General features: G+C 33.5%; 3 protein-coding genes across 3 annotated transcripts; all 3 read left to right on the top strand.

Moving 5' to 3' along the window:
- The first annotated feature begins 833 nt into the window (after positions 1-833).
- Positions 834-7,905, top strand: LOC125829462 (transcription initiation factor TFIID subunit 12b-like). Its single transcript, XM_049508676.1, has 7 exons — positions 834-1,280; positions 4,965-5,260; positions 5,532-5,606; positions 6,054-6,132; positions 7,086-7,150; positions 7,498-7,533; positions 7,614-7,905. The coding sequence occupies exons 1-7, from the start codon at positions 1,061-1,063 to the stop codon at positions 7,773-7,775; spliced, it is 933 nt and encodes a 310-aa protein (XP_049364633.1). The 5' UTR covers positions 834-1,060; the 3' UTR covers positions 7,776-7,905.
- A 1,995-nt stretch (positions 7,906-9,900) lies between these two features.
- Positions 9,901-12,293, top strand: LOC125829505 (uncharacterized). The gene is made up of 2 exons (XM_049508729.1): positions 9,901-11,056; positions 12,032-12,293. The coding sequence occupies exon 1, from the start codon at positions 10,444-10,446 to the stop codon at positions 10,897-10,899; it is 456 nt and encodes a 151-aa protein (XP_049364686.1). The 5' UTR covers positions 9,901-10,443; the 3' UTR covers positions 10,900-11,056; positions 12,032-12,293.
- An 8,347-nt stretch (positions 12,294-20,640) lies between these two features.
- Positions 20,641-22,885, top strand: LOC125829408 (serine/threonine-protein kinase RIPK-like). The gene is made up of 5 exons (XM_049508634.1): positions 20,641-21,174; positions 21,266-21,401; positions 21,573-21,709; positions 21,808-21,931; positions 22,043-22,885. Exons 1-5 carry the CDS (start codon positions 20,761-20,763, stop codon positions 22,636-22,638), a joined length of 1,407 nt encoding a protein of 468 aa, XP_049364591.1. The 5' UTR covers positions 20,641-20,760; the 3' UTR covers positions 22,639-22,885.
- Positions 22,886-23,035: the final 150 nt, after the last annotated feature.

Genomic DNA, 23,035 nt, shown 5'->3' with positions numbered 1-23,035 from the left:
CTCTTCTCATATACGTCAGCGGAGATGCGGAGGGGTTGGATGTAGTAGTCACGAAGGAGAGGTAGAGCTAGAGGTAGGCCGAAAAATTATTAAGGAAAAGTGATTAGACACGACATGATGCAGCTTCTGACCTTAGATAAGAGGGAGAGGGAATGGAGACCACCTATTAGGGTAGAAGATTATTAGCTAGTGAACTGTTGTGCTTTCAATGGTTCAAGCTTATCGGTGTTCTTATAGTTGTAATTTTTGATATGTTTATTCATTTGCTTATTGTGTTTCGCCTACTGCACTATTTTGTTGTTGTTCATGTTCTTTTTTTGTAGGATTCTTATTAGTTGTTATGTTTTTCGTCACTGTTTTCTTCTTTATACCTGAAATTACTGCACTTGAGCCATGAGTCAACCGGAAACAACCTCTCTACCTCCACGAGGTAATGGTAAAGCCTACATACACTCTACCCTCCCCATACGTCACTTGTGGGATTTCACTTGGTATGTTGTTGTGTTTGTTGTTGTTCTTCTTCTCATATTCACTTCTGACTATCTAAGGCACTGTTTGGATAGAAAATGTTTTTTTTTTTGTTTTAAAGAAAAAATACATTCCATATTCGTGTTCATATGACAATATTTGGTTAGGAATGGAGTAGTTCAACATGTTTATTTGACTTTAGATTATATTAGTGGCAATAGAAGAAAGCTCTAACGTGATTGTTGAAAAGTTAGTTTAATAGAGAAAAAATCACATCAGAATTTACAACAACAACATACCCAGTGTAATATCCCACAAGTAGGGTCTGGGGAGGGTAGAATGTACGCAGACATTACCCCTACCCCTACCTTTGTGGGGTAGGGAGGCTGTTTTCGATAGAGACCCTTGGCTAAAAAGGAATGTTATCAAAGCAGGAATCACATCAAAATTTGAAATCTCAAAAGTCCAGTGGATTAAGCTATATTGAAATAGAACGGAACATTTTGCAATGTCCCCAAATAGGAATTTTGTCATATAAATTGCAACTGAGACAGTAATTGATTATGTAACAATTTTTTGTTTTAGGCACGCCATGATGTCAGGATTGATGCAGTCTTCTCAGTTTCATCGAGGGAATTTCCATGGACAGTCTTTTCAGGGATGCAGGCAATGGGAAACTGGGAATAATGGGATTTCTCAATTTGAGCTCTCAACTGAGAGTGCATCAGGCCCTTGCATATGCCCAACAAAGGATGAACAAAGGTCAACTAAGGAAGAGGTTGTCTCAGCAAACTTCCCTCATCATCAGTCAGGTGACAAATTTTGATATCTCCAGCTTTATATGTAATTGACTAAAAAATCTGACTTGTCATTTTTTCTGCTGATTTTTTTCACCACACTGTGGCTGCCATAGATATGACTTCCTTAGGCTATTTAGTGTATTTGTTTTCATATTTGAGTTGAGGTAGCACCCTCCAAAGACGTTGTCATAGCTTTGTTTTACAACTTAATCAGGTCATGAATTTAATTAGTGGTTAAAGCCATCAAACGGAAGAAAATCCATTGATGTTTTGTTCCTTTGGGAATTTCCTATCACATGAGGTATTTTTCGTTGAGAAGAGTCCTGTACGAACTGAACTAGATTATTGCAGGTATATGTCTTAAAATCAGCTTGAAATTCCTTCAATCATTGGCTTCCTCCTTTCAACTCGGGATGCCTAATGCTACCTTTTTTTTTTTTTTTGGATAAAGGTAAAGTTGTATTCTTCAGCATTAAGGGTATGCTGGCTACCTCCAAAAAGTTACAAGCTATTTCCATAATTACATAGATCCTAGGAAATCTACCAATTGTTCTACTTCTTCTATACTATCTTCTTTACACATAAAAACATGTTAATGCAATTTTCTTTAACCTTCGGAGTAGTGTTAGTAATATTCTAATGCACCTGAGATTTCTCTCTCCAAATAGCCCACCAGATGCAAATAGGTACCCTAATGCTGTTATTTAGTGCTACAGGCTAATTGCCATAAAATCTCCTATTAGGTCTTCTTCTGTTGCAGGATGTCAAGCATTTTTCTATGGCACCCATTTACTTTTCTACTTTAGTAGATCTACTAAAGGAAAAAACCGTTCTTACTGTAATTATATTTTCTTTCTTCTTGATTCAATGATTAACAATTTGAAACTATGCCCGACTCTTTCTTAAAGATAATTGGTTGAGATTCAATTGAAGTTAGCTATTCCAAGATATATGGCACAAGTGCCTCCTAATGGATGTAAAGCTTTCTGGTAGGGGAACGAAGCTTCATAAAGTGGTTCTTAAAAAACTATTCTCACTGTAATTTATCGTCTTTCCTGTAGATTCAATGATTAACTATTTGAAACTAGGTTTGACTCTCCTTAAAGATCATTGACTAAGATTTGATAGAAGTTAGCTATTCCAAGAGATATGACGCGAGTGCCTCTTAACGGATGTGAAGCTTTTCGGTAGGGACAAGAAGCTTCATAAAGCGGTTCTTAAATAACCGTTCTCACTGTAATTTTATTATCTTTCTTGTTGATTCAATGATAACAATTTGAAACTAGGTCCTACTCTCCTTAAAAATCATTGATTAAGATTTGATAGAAGTTAGCTATTCCAAGAGATATGGCGTGAGTGCCTCCTAATGGATGTGAAGCTTTCTGGTAGGGACAAGAAGCTTTATGAAGTGGTTCCTGCTGGATGAGATGAGTAGAAGTCTTGATTTCGTTTCTATAAAATAATAACATGAGTTTGCGCCCTCTTACCCTATCCTAGGTGGACAGGTTTACTTAGAACCTAGATTGTCAGGACTAGCAAGTTTCCCAGTGAATTATTGAGGTGTGCCAAGCAGACCTGAACCATAAAAAGGAAGTTAGAGAACTCTGTTTGGTGCTTGAAGTTAAAGAACTTGAAGCAGTTATTCATTTGCATGTTCGATTATCTTGTAGATGATTAGAATCATCACCATCAATAAGAAGAAGAAGCTAGAGAATTCTTTTTGGTGTTTAAAGTTAAAAACTTGCAGCACGAAAATGCTTCATTAATTGGACTTGTCTTTTATCATTTCATGTTCGACTATTTTGGGATCAATAAAGATGATGGAAAAGTTTACCTCTTACACAATCAAATATTAAATATGATTAGAAATCAAGTGTTATTACGTGTTCCTTCGGAGGCCTTTCCCAGATGTCAAACAATCATCTCAGAACTGGTACAGACAAGGGGAATCCAAAGAATAAAGTGCAATTATGTGTCCTAATATCTTAGGCCCCATTTTTTGCATTAAGATTAAGACATTTGAATCTGAATGCACATTAGAGTGATTAAGGTTGTTTGTTTTTTAACATCTGTATACGCATAATTTATTTATTTTTAAATATAATTAATATACAGTTCAAATAAAAAAGTTATTAAATATTAGAAAAAATATATAAAATGAAATCATTATTTGATAAAAAATGAAACATTTATGTTCTCTAGTAATGGTGTAACTGGTTTGCAGTGGTGGTGGTGATGGTGATGGTTGGTACTAGTAGCTAGTAATGGTGGTGGTGATAGTTATGATGGTGAAGGTGGCTGGTGTTGTAGTGGTTGGTGCGATGGTGGTGGTGATGATGATTGTGATAGTAGAGTTGGTTGATGTTAGTAGTTGGTGGTAGCGGAAGAATGTATGGTGGTTGATGATGGTGTTAGTGTTGGTGGTAGTTGGAGGAGGTGTTAGTTGTAAATGTGGAGGTGGTTGGTAGTAGGAATTGTCCAGAGTGGTGGTATTGACCGATAGTGGTAGCGTCAATAGATATTAATTATAATGATGGAGGTGGTAGGTGTGGTAGCGACTTACAATAGTGGTTGATACTATTGACAGTGGTAGTTGATGACAAAGGTGGTTGGTGGTTGGCGACGGTGGGTGTGGTTGACCGTGGTGATGGTGATGGTAGAGGTGGGCGGTTGTTGACAAAGTGGTAGTGAATAAGATTACACTTTATTCAAGGTTTTAATGATTTAGAACAATTCCGAACAAATAAATGTTTAAATCTTAATGTAAACAAATGCATTTAATGGCCTAAGGTTTGAACCATTCAGATTTAGACCTCCATTAAGTGCAAACAAATGAGCCCTTATACTTACTTGCATGTGCTGATTATCCTTGGAAAATAAATATGCCTGAGAACTATAAAGGAAAAATTACTGCCCAATACCTTTGGGCCATCTAGTTTACAAAATATGTATACAATGTATATGTAGTGTATACTTAATACTAAATATTGTACATACCTATAGTGTATATTTTGGTCATGTATGGTAAATTAGATGGCCAAATAGTATATATTGGTAACTATCCCAACTGTAAATCCCCTTTTAATAAAAAATAGATCAACTGAAGGACATTGCAATTGTTGCATTTAGGTCCATATGTATACCTTTGAGTTTTCGTGTTAAATCTCAACCCTTAGTGTCGTGTAAGCTATACATTGAAATATAGCTCTAGAACAAAAATGTTTGTGTGTGATTGTGATTAAAGTTATGTCTGCATGTTTTTGTGTATGTGTTGAAACTGAGAGTCATTTAAAGCTGTCTTTATTATGTGATTATCTTCACTTGTTCAATTTTGCTTTCTCCTCTTGGGCAGGTTGCGTATAAACTTGTTGAATTTAATGTCTAAGCGGTAGTCAATGTCGCGTTCTCTATTCCGTTTTATAGTAATTTGGTTTTTCTGCTCACTTTAGTGTTGTAACTTACTACAAAAGGACATCATGTGTGAAACCTAGGTTTGCCTTTGAACCAAAATGGGAAATAAAATTAAGATTCTGAATACTTCGTCACAACTTAAGTGGTTGAAGCAAATGCCTACCATTTCTTCTCCGAATTTCCCTTCTTACCGTCTTCAACAGCAGAGGCAGCATCGAATGCTTATACAGAAATAATTAGCTTCACTTCAACACTTGCGTCAAAAATCAATGCTTTTGAACCCAGAAGAGTTATCGCAAACTGCACAGCCGCCACAACAGCAATTGGGGCATCCCCAGATGCATCAGAATCAGCAGCTCCAACAGCAACAACAACAACAACAACCTCAGCAGGTTTTGCATCAGCAGCAATCTTCTCCAGCAATGGATTTCCCTAGTGACCACAATTCTCTGAGTTTGACTGGATCAGAACCAGATGCCACTGGATCTGGGACAACGACTCCTGGGAGTAGTTCAAGCCAAGGGACTGAAGCAAGCAATCAGTTTCTTGGGAAGAGAAAGATTCAGGATTTAGTTTCACAGGTTTTCCCTTCACCTTGTTAATCTCCAAAGCTTTCTGTTTTACTTGGTGGTTACTCAAGCCAATCGTTGGAATCAATTTTAATTTTTTTTATTTTCACAATCAATTAAAATTGGTGCACAAAGTATGTGAAAAGGCTGTTTTCGATAGACCCTCGGCTCAAGGAAAAAAAATAGCATACTTGTAAAAACAGTTAAGTTCTATATATAGGTTTTGTGGTTATTAATACTGCAACTTTTTAACATCTTTCCACATATTATGATAACGTTTCAGGTGGATCCACAGGGAAAAGTTGATCCTGAAGTTGAACAGCTTCTTTTAGAGATCGCTGATGACTTTATTGATTCAGTGAGGCATAGAAATGATTTGTTCCTTGTTATCGTTATCTTTTTTGTTAGGATTGGGCCAGGAGGTTGGGAGACTGCGGGTTTCATGTTTTGCATGCTGCCTTTCTCATTCTTTTACGGTTCAAGTTCTAAGATTGTTAGCTTTAAAAACTGCGGTTGAACATTGACATAGCCAGTAAAGAGGATTTTTTCTTGAACGGTCATCATATGCTGATTCTGGACTCTTCCTTTCACACTTACCCCTCACTCAAATTTAAACTAACAATTTAAAAAATAATAATAAAGACCCCCCTCTTTTCCCATTTTTGAGTTGTAATGCCAAAAAAAATATCAAAGGCATGACAAGGAACCTTTTTTAAGAAGAGTTTTCTTTTGAAATACTTTCTGGAGAAACATTGATTGTTTGTCATTTTCTTTGCTAAGTTTCATGTTCCATTCCTCTTTGTAGGTTACTACTTTTGCTTGCAATTTGGCAAAGCATCGGAAATCTTCGACTCTGGAGTCCAAAGATATATTGTTACATTTAGGTTTGTGCCAGCAACTGCAAAATATGCAAACTTGCTTACTTTGTTTTGTTTTTTCAGAAAAAAACAAGCTATTTATCAATTTTTTAGAATGTAAGATAAGTCATTTCATACTTTATCAAAGATGATAGAATTATAGAAATTAATGGTCCTAGTTGTTGCATATATTTTCATAATAAGATTGTTTTTATTGCTTTCTGTTAATGAGTGTGTTTTTTAAATGATTATATGGAGAGATCCTCTGCATTTAGCCTATACACAGGTTTCTATCTGGAATGTAATCAGAGTCACAAAATTTGACACCGTACTCCTACTGACACAAACTGGGACCAAACTTTGTTTTCATGTCTGTACGGTGTACCATCAGTCTCCACAGTTTGATGCCTTTAGCTCTTTGAGCTTTTAAGCTACTTATGCGTACAACCAACTAGTAGAATTTGTATTCCACCGCCTTATAATGTATGCTTCAAGAGTTGCTGGCGAGTATATGATGAAAACAGTTTGAATAGCTAAGCTTTCTCTTTAGTCGTCAGGAGTGGCTCTGAAGTTAGGTGTGACCCGAGTCCTGACTTAGTTAAAAAGTTGAGTATCTGAATTGTCCTAGTTGCATCTGAGAGAGTGACACTGTCATTGTATACAGTATATATAATGGTTTACCTTTTCGTGAATAGATTTTGACTTCCTCAGTTGTTTAGAACATGTACAATGCAACTCTATCTTGTTCCAACACATCAACTGCTGGTAAAATTTTGGTAGGCAACAACTTTCTGCTTTGCCTAATGCAGTTGATTTACTATTTTTGACGGAAAGGCTGCTTCATGATCTCATCAATGCAGTAATTCCTGGGAATGCTTACATTTGGTCTATCATTGCTTAAGATGTTTTATAACATAATTTGATTTAGAAAGATCAAAAAATGTGGTATTGGTCTAAGTTAACTATGATGTTTTTTACAGAGAAAGATTGGAATTTGACTGTTCCAGGTTTTTCAAGTGAAGATAAGAAACACCATCCTGAACATGTAAGCTCTTCTTCCTCTCTTAGCTTTCATGGGTGGTATACTGGTCTATCGTTATATCTGCAAATAATTGAGGAGTTGAGTTGTGATGAATAGTTAATTATGATCCATGGCCTCTGGAATACTGAAAGTACTCGATAACATATTTCTTGAAAAAGGAAAAGAAAGGCTCAATACTCAGCTTTTTGCCCAGGTCTTGTTTATTGTAAATTTAAGTTTCTGATTACAGTGCACTCGTCGCGTTATAAATCTTCTTGATCTCTTTCTGGTCAATGATTGTTGTAACTTTAAGCTGAGTGGAAATTCAGGCTGTTATAATTAATGACAATATGTTTCTAAACTTTGTGCAGTCATCAGGTGATCTCTGCAAAGAGCGTTTGGAAATGGTAAGTTGGGAGTTCTTTTGTGATAATACTACCTGCATTTATTTTAGGTGTATAATTCATAGTCTTGGTGCTTGACTCAGATACCTGCCATGATGGAGGCTTCACCACAAGCTGAAACAAGTACAAGCAGCAGCGCTAAGGAGACCGTCAGTCCAGGGCTGGGTGACCTGGTTGGTTCGACTGACATAATCGGACCACCAAGTTCAGAGGAATTGGCTTCACCATCTAATGGTGAAATATAGTTCAACTATAACAAGATGTGATATCCCCTGGAGATTGGTATACCCCTTGCTTTACTGTAATAAAACCTTGTTCAACTATAGTTTGCTTGTCGACTGATGAACGTAAACATAAGTCTGCTGTGAATTTTCATGACCTCAACATAAACATAAGTATGTTGTGAATTTTCATGACCTTTTGTTGGTAATGGTTGCTGACCCTCTTTGGTATGTTATGTTAAGTTTTCCTTATTATTTTCTATGTCCTCTTTACTTCTGTATTGTTCTGTTAGCTGCTCCGGAAACAACCTCCCCACCTCCTTGTGGTAGTGGTAAGGTCTGTGTATACTCTACCCTCCCCAGATCCCCTTTTTGGGACTATAGTGGTTTTTTTTGTTGTTGTGTTATTGCGTGATTGTTCTCCCATTATGCCATTTTTGTCATTCCTTTTGCCGCCACCTCAAATCATGTGTCTAAGCTCCCATTTGACCGTAAGTTTTTCACTTTTTCAAAAATTAGTTTAGAGTAGTTTTTCAAGCTCTTGAAGTCTTCGACTTGCAAAACTTCAACAGAAAATGCATATCCAAGCACAATTTCACTTCCAAAAATCATTTTTCATCTCATCTTGAAAACCCACCATATTTTTGCATTACAAGAACATTTAAGGAGCCTCATTTAGGGCTTAGCTTCCACCTTATGCTTATGTCTGGGCCGATCTATCAAGCCCAGTATTATCCGGCCCAGGCCTTTCTCGCCTCTTTATTGGGTCTGTGTTGGGCCAATCCTTTACCGGGTTTACTAAGAATCTGTTTGGATTAACTTAAAAGTTAGTCACTTCTTCTTTTTAGTCATTTTTAGATTTTAGTAATGTTCGATAAATTTAAAAATAACTTTCAATGAGGTGTGTGTATATATATATATTATATATAGGATGGGCATTTAATATTGGAGTCCCATTTGCAAGCCATGTTCACTTCATGGCTTTACATTTCTTTGGATATAGACTATATAATATAATACCATTAGTATATGATTTTTTTTCCAAGTCTTAATATTAGCCTGTCAGAAAGATGGTCGGGCTTCCTCGTAAAGACATTTTTTCTTCTTATAAAATATAATCCCATAAAAAGAAAACAAATGAGAAAAATACATTTTCTTCTTTCAACCGACAAACTAAATTATATTACATGAAGATTCAATGTTACAAAAAATTTAACCTGTTATCATTCACAATAAACATTCCAAACTTTGAGTTGCCTTTTTCTTTTTTGAAACTCTTTGAAGAATACACTAGGCTTGAAATATCATTAAAAATTATGGTGAAATTATTATAATCTCTTCACTTTTAATTGATTTCGAACCTTATGTGCATAAAAAAAATCAGGAAATATTTAGTCCTCTAATAGATCTTACGCAACACATTTAAATTAATCTTAATAACGAAAAATCAAATAAAAAATAAAAATAGAACTTGAATATCATAATGTATAGGATAATGTGACTTTTAACCTAATGCATAAGACAACCATTCAAATAGATTTTACTCCCTTGTTTGGTTAAGTTATCTCTAACTAATACTCACTTTATCCCAATTAATAGCTCTCGTTTTTTACTATTAGTCTAAAAATATATATTCTATATTTAGTAACAATTTAATTTTGAAATGTTCATTTTAATCATAATGAAATGATTTATAGTTACGCTAACATCTATAACTTATTTTAGACCACAAATTTCTAAAAACATTTTTTAATTAAAATTCATACCAAATTACACTATATCAATTAAGACGAAGAAGTTTATCTTTTACATTATTGATTTATAAAACTTAAGTGAGTACCAAAAATCAAATCCAAAAACACAAACATGTAAATGAGTCTTACTTCTTCTTCTTTTCTTTCGGATGATTTTTTACTCGATATTTGCTATTCATATTAAAATCTGACACGTTCAATAGGAAAATTTTGTGTTTTTTCTAGCTTTAGCAAGATTTCTTACTTTAGTTTTGCGTTATCAATTATAAAAGCGATGCTTCTAACTAAATTACTCTTATTAGCTCAAATCCGAGACTTTCGATAATGTGTCCAAAATGTGAAATGATGTTGCATTTTTATTTTTGGTCATGGAATTAAATTACCAAATGAGACCCACCATTGAACCATTCCATTTCTCTCTCTAACAGCCACTTCTCTCTCTTACCTTCTTCGTCCCCATTTCTGTTTCCTCCATTTCTCAGAAACAGGGGTGAAGGTTAACCCAATTTATGACCCGATTTCAACTCCCATATCCGACCCGTTTCCCTGCATAATCACCCGGACACCAATACATGATGCCCTAGTTCTTGGGGGCATCATCATCTTCAACAGTTCCTCTTTAATACTTTCGAATTTCTGGAAGAAATCAACATTTTGGGATCGTTACATTTGGGCCCCATTTAGTTGATTCCTCAAGATCAGAGAGACAATTGGTGGGTGCCATTTATTTTGCAAATTGATGAACCCTAACTTGTTATGCCTAATTGTTAAATTTGGTGAAGATTTTGCTTAATTGGGGAGAAACCCAGATGTCAGGAGGATTTGGGGAGTTGATTTGGATGAAAGGGGTTCAAACGAAGGTAAATGGGTGTTGAAGATTCATATAGTTGACACCAAATTAGCTTTGAATTGAGGTTTAGTGATTGATTTGCCCATGTATGGATCCGTCATTGTTGATCTTAACTTTTTTGGGTGTTTGCTTTTGCTTCCTTGCTCTTGCCGTGCAATCTCAGCAAAATGTGAGCCCTCCTCCTCCTCCGCCGTCTAAGGAATCTCCACCTCCACCTCCACCTCCACCTCCTCCGCCGCCGCCTCCACCACCATCACCGCGGCCTCCTCCGCCATCCCAGCAAAAACACCATCCTCCACCACCAGCAAAATCTCTTCATTCTGCTCCGGAAATGACTACCTCGGAGAGTAAACACGCTAATCATGATAAAAAACACCACAACTCTTATGAGAAATCGCATCAACTAGCAAAGAAAAGGAAGCCAAATTTGGGGAAGAAACTGGGGTTAGTGTTTGTGGGTGTTGCTGGGATGTTGCAGGTGTGTGTGGTGGCGTTCTTGCTAATAAAGAGAAGACAATTGTTGAAGGCTGGTAGTAGATTTTGAATGATCATTTGAATATGGATGTATATTAGTTAGTCTAATTAATTCAGATTTTTATGAGAGCGCAAATGGCAATGAACACGGCATTGATGAATTAGAAGCATTGGGTTCATCTGAAATGTAGATTTCTGCATTTGCATTGGTGGCTACTGTAAATTTGGTAATTCTTGATCAATATTCATATTTATCTTCAGCTGTTCCTGTTAATATTACGTTTTTCGTTTATTATGAATGATTATCAATGTATCATGTATTACTAGTGTGAATGATTTAGAACTCATTGTGATTTTTATGTGTTCCATTACTTCGAAATCTATTTTCTTTGTAATTGTGCTGCTGCTTTAAGTGAGCGTTTATTCAACGGGTGGATCGATAAAATTGAACATACCGGTAGTCTGAAGCTGCTAACAGCTTTTGTCAAAAGTTATGTATGATGAGTCCCTTTTTGCTGGAATATTCAGCATATGTTTGTTATTAGGTTTGGTTTGCTCTTTAGCTGAAATATACTGTCCTGCTGGAAAGCTTTATCCTTTTTCGATGATAGTGAATTATAAAGAATGTACTTTTGCAGTGCATGTTGAGAAATACAGACGAATGTGCAGACTTAGGATGCTTTGTTTCTAGTTGCTCGTATGTGTAAGAATCAGTTTGAAGTCCTCGATTAAGACCATCGTTAGGTCTCGATCAAGCATAACAATTCAATTAAGACAGAGAAAAGGATTAGTGGATTTTCACTCTCTTTTGCATTTAAATGATCTTTCCAGTTTTACTAGTTTAGAAGAAACTAACTAATTCAAGTAACGGTTAATGTAGATGAGGGGAACCTTTTTCCTTAAATTATTAAATATGATGTGGTGTTTGGACCTAGTTGCACGTATCTTGACTAATCCACCGGACATTCCAAAGAATGGGGACTAAATAGATACTCAGACTTCAATTGAATGCAAAACTATTTCTTGATGATGGGGGTTGCTTGGTTTGTACTAGAATTAACTTGCTATTTGTTCGCGGCTGCTAAAAAGTGATTTGAAGTTCTGTCTAACAGCAAAAATACCTTAGTTACTGCTTGTGCTTCCTTGTTGTGTTTCTCTAGGAATGCCAACTCTTCATGACTCCTGTTTTTTTGGTATTGCAGGTCTTAAAGTTGTAAGAATGATATCTTGCTTTGTTTGTCAATTTTAAGGAACTGTCTTGGATTTGTTCTGGAGAACATAATGTTACGTCTTCTCTGTCCGGTGAGTAAAGAATAATGTAGTGAAACGAGCATACTGTTGATGAAGGCATGACCTGTCATCGTCGAAACTGAAATATGATTTCTAATGTAGAGGTTAAACCGAAAACTCTGTAACTGTTGGTATAGTCTAACTGTTGTATCTGATATGAAAACTTACTAATCCACTTGCAAAATAATATCTACCTTGATTCTTGAATAATGCTGCTTTATTGCATTATAATATCTACACGGTAAAGACATATTTCTTGCGTTGAACGTCCAAAAACATGAGTTGCGAGGTTGAGTACCCTGAGGTTTCGGGTTCAAAACTCAGGGTGGACATAGTTAGGTGATTCTTCCCATTTGTTCTTTGCCTTTGTGGACATAGTTACCTGGTACTTGGTACCTGGTAGGAGGTGGTAGGTATCTTGTGAAATTAGTCGAGGTGCGCAAAAGCTAACCCGAACACCACGGTCATTAAAAAAAAGAGTTGCAAGGCTAGGACCACTGAAAAAATGTTATCTTTAGTCTGAAAATATGTTCCTCTTTGACATGATAATATGAAGGATTGTCGTTTTCCCTCTTTCTTTTAAGCCGAATGTCTATACAAAATAATCTATCTACCCCATAAAGGTGAAGGTAAGGCCTGCGTACATTTTACCCTCTTCCAACCCCATATATGAAATTGCACTAGGTATGTTATTGTTGTCGTTTTCTCTCTTTCCTTTTTTGCTCGTAGGTTCGTGGGAATATACATGTTAGTATTATATACAACAATTATGTCTCAAACAAGTTGAGATTGGTTCTATGACTTCATTTCTCCATTTAGGTCCAATTCATGTCAGTATCGTACCAAATATATATATATATATATATAATATATATAATCAGTGTATATATTTTGACCAAATTAATTAATAAGTTTGACGGAATTGTACATATTGATAAGAGTCCCATTTCAATACTCCGTTATGTCGCTTGAAAGAAAAACGTGTTCTTCCTTCGTTCATCTTTACTAACAGATGTTTATGTTTATTTGTCCTGTTTGAAAATCAAGAGGTAATTTATGATTTAATTCTTGATTACCTTTATTATTAATTATAATCATTTCCTCAATGCATTTCACAAAACATTGAATTTATTATATTTAAAAAGTGATGTAGTAAAAAAATATATTATTTGTTATACTTCTTAGAGGGTGTGTTAAGTTAATACAATTTGAATACATATGCTCTAATTTTGATGGACAGAATTACCTGATACCTATTGTTGATGGGAGACACTAGATAGTAGATATTCTACGAAATTCGTTGAGGTGCACACCTCAATAATAATTTAAGAAAATAGATTGTGAGCAAATCTTCATGCTGTGGCATTGTTGCCCATTCTAGAACTTGAAAGACTTTAGTGTCTAATTTCTTTAACTAATCTTGATAGGGATTTACCAGCTTGAAAATGGACAATTATATTACATAATTTAAAAATCAACTCATACGTCACAATTCATGACGTTCCAATTTAGACTTCTTTTTTTCTTCCTCAGCTCAACAACTGGCCTTTCTATTCTTTTTTTCTGCATTTTTTTTTGTTTCTTTCTCCTTTTTTGTGGAATATTTTTCAATGATTTTGCAATTTGACGAGGAAAATTAAACACGTTCTGTTAAGTTGTGGTGCATGTTTCCATTATACGGTAAATTATGGCGATCGTGAATAGTAGCATATTCAGAAATTTTTAAATCAATGCTAAATTAATTTTGATCCAAAAATTGCTTAATTAATATGTTTGAGCGAATTATTTTAAAAAATATATATAAATAATAGTGTTTGACTCCAAAAGTAATGGTAATTGTTTGAGCACCAATATGGCCATAACATAGCTATGTTACCGTTCGTCGGATTTGTGGTCAAATTTTGATAATTTATAAGGATTAGTTGTCAATATTTTATGATCCATCATGATTTCTAATAAGACGATCTCAAGGTTTGGCCACTAATTTTTATTTTTTTTTGGAATTTCTTTAAATAAGGTCAAAATATAAATAGTCATGAGTATTATTTCATTCATAGGATTAAAACCTAAGACCTTTGTTTAAAACTAAAAGAATCTCATTCATTACGTCTAGACTGATGGTATCTTATCCTTTTCTTAAGTTCTCGTTAGCTTAGATACACCCTACATCCTGTGGTGAAGAATCGAATCATATTGATTTCTCCCTCAATCAATATATAATTTTTTTGGAGGGTGGGGGTGGGGGTGAAATATCATGTATCCTCTTATTGATTTTGTGTCTTCTTTGCCCAAGCTTTTAGGTTAAGCTAAAGTATTATTTACAATTAACTTTCAATTCAAATTTTATAATTTTGTCTTAAGAAATATATACTGAATATGCATAAATTACTAATATAAAACCTAATTCCTTAAAAAGACTAAAATTCCAAAATAATAAACTTTAAATTCTGATTTCGCATTCCACCAAGCCACAATTTTTGTCAAGATTCAATAGTCTAAATTCTAAAAGTTTAGCCAACTCCATTCTTTTTCATCTGTCGCAAGTCTTCATTTATTCTGCGACAGTCCCCACGTTTTTTTTTAATTAAATCATATAAGCCTCTCTAATAATTAGTTACTTAATTATATAGTTACACATTAATTAATGTCTCCTATGTCTAATTTTTCTGCATGAAGACAAATTATTCTATTAATATACACGTTTGTGCTACAGTATATATATTATGTTACGTTGAAAAAAGTGCACCCAAAGGACAAATTTGTTAATATTAGTCAAAACATAATAAGTAACATTGTTTTTCCTTGAAGGAAACAGTTAAAAAATTGTCTATTATACTATAGTATTTTCTTTTTTTTCTAAGAAGAAATTAATTAATTATAGACTATAAAAGACTCTATAACAAATGTTTGGTGTAAAAAGCAGCTAAGGATTTTAGACGCAAACTCATAAATTCCATAAAACTACAGCATTTAACTGGAAATTTAAACCTAACTTTATGTCTACCTACCAAATTAATTAATTAAAAGTTAATAAGAATTTCAGCCAATAGATTTCAACATTCTCTGATGTCTAAGATAAGATTAGGATTTTATATTAATTGAGGAAAATTGTGCGCAAAAGAAAAAGAGGATTTTTTTTTCTCGTTCAGTGTTTGATAACAACTTTGGAACTCGATTAATTTAGTTTCATGTCGAAAAATATCATTTTAGTGGTAAGAACACTTAAGGGTTGTTTGGTTGCTGGTGGTTTGAAAGTGAATTGTTCATGCATTAAAATCAACAGAACTAGTACACCATATTTGGTAGCATTTTTACTTGCTATGTATAAAATTCAATACACCAAGTACGATATTTCTTTTTCTTTTGATGATCATAGTGTCAGAACTAGCTTTCGCACAACTCGACTAATTTCACGGGATACACCTTCAATGAGCAACATGTATCGGGTAATTTTGTCCACCAAACCTAGGATAAATGGAAGGAATCACCTAGTGTAGGTAACTCTATCTGCCAAGGCTAGGACAGATGGGAAGAATCACCTAGTGTAAGTAACCCTGTCCATCAAGGCTAGGACAAATGAAAAGAATCGCCTAGTGTTTTTTTGTCTCCACTGAATTTTGAACCTAAGACCTCGGATTGTCAATCACTTCATTGACCACTAGATCACACCTTTGAATACAAATCAAGTACGGTGTTTAATTACCAACTTAAAATCTTGCAAATGTAATACATGTATAAGTTATGAGTGTACTTACCTATTATTCATATCGAGTAGAAAAAAATAGAATTATAACTAGTACATGAATACAAAATCTTGCGCAACTAAACTTTATATTATTAACACTTGTATAAATCTAACCAACAACAAAATGACATATTTTTATGAAATTAGATTTAACTTTCAGAACTCGAATTCGAGACGTCTAAATGAGATTTAATAATAGAGGGAAGAAAACATAATAGAACAGCGAGAAGAATTAACGCGTTGACGCCGATTTAATGTTTTAAGAGTATGACAAAGGAGACAGGATCCACGGCATGGCCAGTCTACCTACCACAGCATAGTAAATTAGTAACATATTTCAAATAAATAATAATAGTGTTTTTATCTTCAATTTTTCAATAAATTTTAATATTAGTTTTTTGTGATATATGATTAAACAATGTTTACTTTTAATTAGCTTAGATATATGGTTTAATTTGGTCCCTTTATATATGATTTTTCTTATCTAAGACTATTTTTAGAATTAATTATCCTAGAAAATGGAGTAACAATACTAATTCAATCTAGAAAACATTAAGATTTAATTATTCATTAAATTTGTGAAAAAACAATACGAATGGTTCATTTTGTTTTTCTTCGTCTCTCTTTTTTGAAGATTGCGTTTTTTTTTAAAAAAAAAAAAGTTTTGTAGTTACTTTTTACTCATCATTCCAGGCTCGAGTCCATCTGAATTTGATATTTTTAATGTGAAGTATAAATTTATATGTAAACTAAATTAAAGTTGTACAAATAGTAATGCAAATATTGAGGAGGTGTGGAATTACTAAATATTATGGACTAGCTATATTAATAACAACATATTCAATATGATCTCGTAAATGGGATCCCAAGAGGATAGTGGATATATGATTTATCCTTACCTTGAAAAGTCGAGGAGTCAGTTCCTCAAATGGTCATCCAACTTATAGAAATGTCTCACTAAAGTAACTTTTGAATTTTCGTGATCAATGTAGTCATCAAACTACGTTCGTATTTCCAACAAAATAAAAAGGAAAAAGGGTTTGAAATATATCTGAACTTTAACCGAAATTGCTGTAACAATCCCAAACTTTAGGCAGGATCTATTACCTTCTACACTATTTTATTATTTAGTGTATTTTAAATATATATAAGTGTCCATGTGGATATCATAAATATTGCATCATTATAAATAGTAACTTGTTTACGTTGACACTTATATATATTTAAAATACACTATTAAAAAGTGCAGGGGTAATAGGTCCTGCCCAAAGTTTGAGATTGTTACAGCAATTTCGATCAAAGTTTGGATATATTTCAAACCTTTTTCCCAAATAAAAACTAACGGCAAAGTGATTTTTTTATGAAAAATTGCATAATCCCAATGTATGAGACTCATTTAATTAGCTCATTCTTAATCTTTTGCGGATAAAATAAAATTTTAATCCAATCCGTTAGAAGATACTCTCTGAAATTGATTTTCATATATAGCACTACTAATTATAGCTCCTACTTTATAATTAAGATATTGTAATGTCTAGCAAAAAGTTTAATGTATAACCAAATATGCATAAGAGTTGTTTGTTTATACATAGTTATTATCTAATAACTCATGTATCAACGTAATTTGATCTGATATGTAAATTTAGTAAGTTTATAGTTTGTTTAAACTTCTTGGCAAGAGCAATTAAGAAATATTAACATTGTTAAATTTAATTTCATGCAAATTAATCAGAGTGTACGCATAAGAAAATTATTACAATACTTTTTTAAGTATTATGTATTGGTCCACTTACTATTTGAGTTCACCTATTAATTATGATTAAGTGGGAAAATGAAAATATACTGAGTTGAGAATGGTTGTTCAATTTATTCTTTGACAATAACAATTATATTCGATTTCTTTCTTCTTCTTCTTTTTTTCATCCGGTGTTTGATGTTCGTATTAGAATCTAACTATTCCAAATTCGTGCAGCGTAGGTCCCCATTCGGGGAGAAAGGCTCCCTACTCTTTTTTTTTTCATTTTTCCACCCAGTGTTTGATATCTGTATTAGAACCTGACTATTCCAAATTTGCGCAGCGTAAGGCCCCATTTGGGGAGAAACGCTTAGAACCAGACTATTCCGAATACGCGCAATGTAGGGCCCAATTTGGGGAGAAACACTCCCTATCAAAGATTTTTTCATACTCAAGATTTGAACCCAAGACCTTTGAGTAAGAAAGAATCAGTCTCATTTACTGCACCACCTCCATTAATAGTGTAGCAACTTCGATTTCATTTGAATTCGTTTCATTTTCCCTCTTAACAATTTATCTTATATTTGGAAGTATGAGCATAGTTTGATGGCCATATTATCCATAAAGGAAAAAAAATAAAATCTAAAGTTATTATAGTAGGGAAAACTTTAACGTAAGGTAGAAAAATTATTTTTAATAAACTTTAGCATTTCATTGCATATGGACTGAGAGTGGAAATTTGTAAATATCTTAACTATGTAATTAACTAGTGCATACATTTATTGCTTATTTGAAATTTAAAAAGTCCCCTCCTACAATAATTATACATAGCAAAGGTCAGTCAACAATTCTCATAACAAATTATAGAACCATTCATTTCTACTATACATAATAATAAAATCTTTGACTATATATAATAATTATTTGACCAATTAAAATAATCATATCCTGACAAATAAGTAAACACAGGCAAATTAGTTACTAGTAAATTTTAGTTTACTAGAATAATAATTTGTTTATGGGATTCCCTTTGTTTATTAAAGTTAAAACAAAATTTTAGTTTTAACTAAGAATAGTTTAAAGTTTTTGTACTATCATATGTGTAAATTAAAAGATTTCAAGTAAACCATCTTATTTTCTCTATTTATATAGCCAAATAAATGTTGTTTTGTCGTTTGATATCTAATTAGAAGCTAAATTATTCATGTATTAAATTTTACATAAGTAAAAATATTCTTGTGTTGTGTATTAAATTTATATGTATAGAAATAATTCACATTATCAAATTACCCAAAATATACTTATAGATAATTTTCTTAATAAAAGAATTAATATAATTTGTAGGTCCTTAATTTGTAATGTTGAAACCAAGGTGGGTTATATACATGCTACAACTGATAAATGTGATATGATAGTGTATTGTTTTTTATGATGTTATCGTGTATAAGTTAAAATTCATTTTTAACTGTTATTTTGTGTAAATAATATTTTTTAATAAAGTTTAAATTAAGAGTGATAAAATTAGTCAATAAAAATATGATTCGCTTAACTTGTCCAAGTTTGGGAAGGTTGATTACAGATTCATTTATCAACAATTTAAATCAGTCTGTTCAAAATTCAGCATATTTAAAAGTTGGGGTGATTTGGACAAAATATGTATCTCAAATTAATATATGAGAACTTTTATTAAAATATTTCAAAAACATTTTTTTCTTTTTTGATATATTATATAGTCATATAGAGAGAGGGGAAAGAGTTGTTTTAGTAGTTTTGTTTGGTATAAACAAATTGCGGTAAGAAAATTACTAGAATAGTTTTTCAATTTATTTAAAAAATAGTTTTTGAACATGAAAACTCCTTTTTCGCTTTTGGAATTGTAATTGAGTTCATTCAAACATCTAATATTCAAAAATGAAATTATAACAAAAAGTATAACAAAACATAATTCAATCTTCAACTTCGATATCTAAATTTTTAAATAAAATGAAAAATATTTAAAATCTCTATCCAAACAACTATTAGGAATTACATGGATTGAACTATGGTTATTTCAACTCAAATAATTTAAGTGAATTATTGGCCAATTTTTTTTTATTGAATCAATTCGTTGTAACCCATTCAAATTCAATCCACTCAACCATCCATCTAATGCCACTAGTTTAAACTATAAAAAATAAAAAATAAAAACAAAAAAAAAAAACACTAGTTTAAACTCCACTACTACTTATGTGTAATGTGTGCTATTTTTTACCTTAAATATTCTAGAATGATTGATGCATTTCAAATTTGCAACCATTGAATAGGCCTTTTGCTCATACTTCTTTCCTATTTTTTTTAAAAAAAATTCCATTCCATGTCCGGAGCTTGCAATGGAGTTGTGACTAAATTTAAATTGCGTGATGCAGTACCTATTTGGGATCTGCCACCGACATGATATTTATTAATCTTATCCATCGACTCGACATTTATTAAATATCATAATCTTATCCACTCACCCGACATTTATTAAATATATCGAATTCGACAGATAAAATTGTATCACGTGTCTTTATTTAGTCTTCCGTTAGAGTAAAAGGCATACATACTCTAGTTTTTGGACGGCAAGAATACCAATGTTCCAAAGTATGACGGAGGATATCTGCGTATCATTTACTATAGTTCAGGATATATTTATCTTTTTTTTTCCCAAGATAAAATGATACCACCACTGTAATACAAACTCATTTAATTTCTTTCCCACTTCAATTGTCCTTTCTATCCTTACTTGGATACCCTACCCCAGTCATTTTAGAAGTTTCCATGCATCCAATGTTTCTGTCCCAAAATCCAAAATAATGAAATATCATAGAAGCTTGCTCAAAGAAAATGTGACCAAAATTTCCATACAGTATAATATAATAATATGCTACTATACACGCTCTATATCAAGTCAAATAAAATACGACGACTTATTCATCCCACTTGCCTTTTCAAATTTACATGTATATATAAGCTTACATTATGCATGAAAAATAATATAGAACAAATTAAAACCGTCACTTTAGACTTGTTACAAACTCTTTTCCCTTTTTGGTTTCATTGACACATTTTGTCAAATACCTTGTGAGCAGTAAAAATTGACACCAAACTGATCAAATTTCATCGAATTTAGTAGAACAGCTATGGTTACTTGTGGAATTGACTGGAAATCTGTTCTGCCTAATTGTTTTAAGGGCAATAATGATACTAATAATGTTCGTTCGGAGGCGAAGGTGATGGAGAACAGTAAACAGATGAATTCTGATCATCATAGGTTAGCTTTTTCAGATATAAGTACTGATTCTAGATCAGTACTTATTTCGTTGGATGATCTTTCATCGAACGCGGTCATTGGTTCAAATCTTCATGTATTCACATATGAGGAGCTTAAACTCATCACTAGTGATTTCTCCTCTGCTAATTTTCTCGGTAAAGGTGGATTTGGACCCGTTCACAAGGGGTTCATTGATGATAAGATTAAGCCTGGTTTGGATGCTCAACCTGTTGCTGTTAAATTGCTTGATTTGGATGGAAATCAGGGTCATCAAGAATGGCTGGTGAGCAATTTTTTTTGTCCTAAAAGTTGCTTTTGGTTACAACTACTGCTTTTAATTAGTAGTAATATTTTTTGAATTGTTGAATTTTCAGACTGAAGTGGTCTTTTTGGGGCAATTGAGGCATCACCATCTAGTGAAGTTGATTGGATATTGTTGGGAGGAGGAGCAGAGACTTCTCGTTTACGAGTATATGGCAAGGGGAAACCTTGAGGATCAACTATTTTCGAGTAAGCATTGATATTCTTGTGTATGAATAAACTCCACGAATAATGTGTTTTTCACTCGAAGTGCTTAGTTTAATGATTTATCTTCATATGATCACTTTTGTCAATTGTAAAATGAACGAAACTTTTGGCTTCCTTTCTGTTTCTGATTTTTCATGTGATTTATCAAAACAGGATATTCGAGTTGTTTGCCATGGTTGACCAGAATAAAAATTATGGTTGGTGCTGCAAAGGGACTGGCTTTTCTTCACGGAGAAGAAAAGCCAGTAATCTACCGCGATTTTAAGGCTTCTAACATCCTCTTAGACTCGGTAAGTTGTCTATGAAGTATTGTTTTGACATTGAAAAGTTCAACACTTTTTTCATGATGAAGTCAAAGCTAGAAACTTATAATGCTATGAATTATCAGGATTACAGGGCCAAACTATCTGATTTCGGGCTAGCAAAGGATGGACCAGAAGGCGATGACACACATGTCTCGACTCGTGTGATGGGCACTCATGGCTACGCTGCTCCAGAGTACATCATGACTGGTAAAATTTTACATTATCAGTGTATTTTAACCTGTTGTAACATGTTATATGTCTCATTTATTGTGTTACCACTTATTACGAATACTTAAAACTTTCATTTTCTAAAAACAGGTCATTTGACAAGCAAGAGCGATGTGTACAGCTTCGGAGTAGTTTTGTTAGAACTAATAACAGGACGACCAGCCATGGACAAGAAACGCCCCCTCAAAGAGCGAATCCTGGTGGATTGGGCAAGACCAATGTTAAGGGATCCACACAAACTTGACAGAATAATGGACCCACGACTTGAAGGTCAGTACTCGACGCAAGGAGCAAAGAAGGTAGCTGCATTGGCTTATCAATGCTTAAGCCACCAGCCCAGGTCTAGGCCCACTATGAACAACATAGTGAAGATCTTGGAGCCAGTCTTGGACATGAAGGATATACCAATGGGCCCATTTGTTTACGTCGTCCCCTCCTCAAAACCTGACAAGGGAACGGAAATTGATGAATTGAAGACTAAAGGGGACGATGAAAACAAGGCGAATGTAAGGGAAAAAGAAGTAGGAAATGCAGGGGAAAACAGAGAGGATGGTAATGCGAAGCAACGGAGAGCCGGACACAGGCATAAACACAGGCTTAGGACTGATGCTTCTGTTTACTCAGATACTCATTTGTATCACAAGACTGTAAGGCACGAAAGAACAAACAAATTAAATTCTTGTTGATTAATCGCAATGAAGAGAAGAAAGGGAAAAGAGATTAAAAATGTAAAACATATGTGAATAGATTGTATACTGAAGTACTCCAAATGTATTTTTTTGTTAATTTAGTTTACATTTTAGTCTCAGTTTTGGACAAGATCCTTTTAGTGTTTTCGTTTTGGTTGTTGAAAGCAATGTACATAGAACATTCTTATGACTTTTATAAGTTCTAAAAAGTTGTTTGAACAAGAAAAAGTTATTATGAAAACGATAAGAATTATTCTTCTCTCCTCTTTGTTTCATTGTTCCTTGTGGTCCTAATAATTGTCAAAGTCTAAGACTCTGAGGGTTGGTGAGATGTTCAATAACACAGTGATTCAATAAAATTAGTGACTTAAAGCCAAATTTTAATAAGAGGTCT

The sequence above is a fragment of the Solanum verrucosum genome, unplaced genomic scaffold, assembly GCF_900185275.1.
Source record: "Solanum verrucosum unplaced genomic scaffold, falcon-dt-bn FXZP01000102.1, whole genome shotgun sequence".
NCBI lineage: Eukaryota > Viridiplantae > Streptophyta > Magnoliopsida > Solanales > Solanaceae > Solanum > Solanum verrucosum.
The sequence above is the reverse complement of the archived record's forward strand: the minus strand, read 5'-3'. Positions and strand labels throughout refer to the sequence as shown.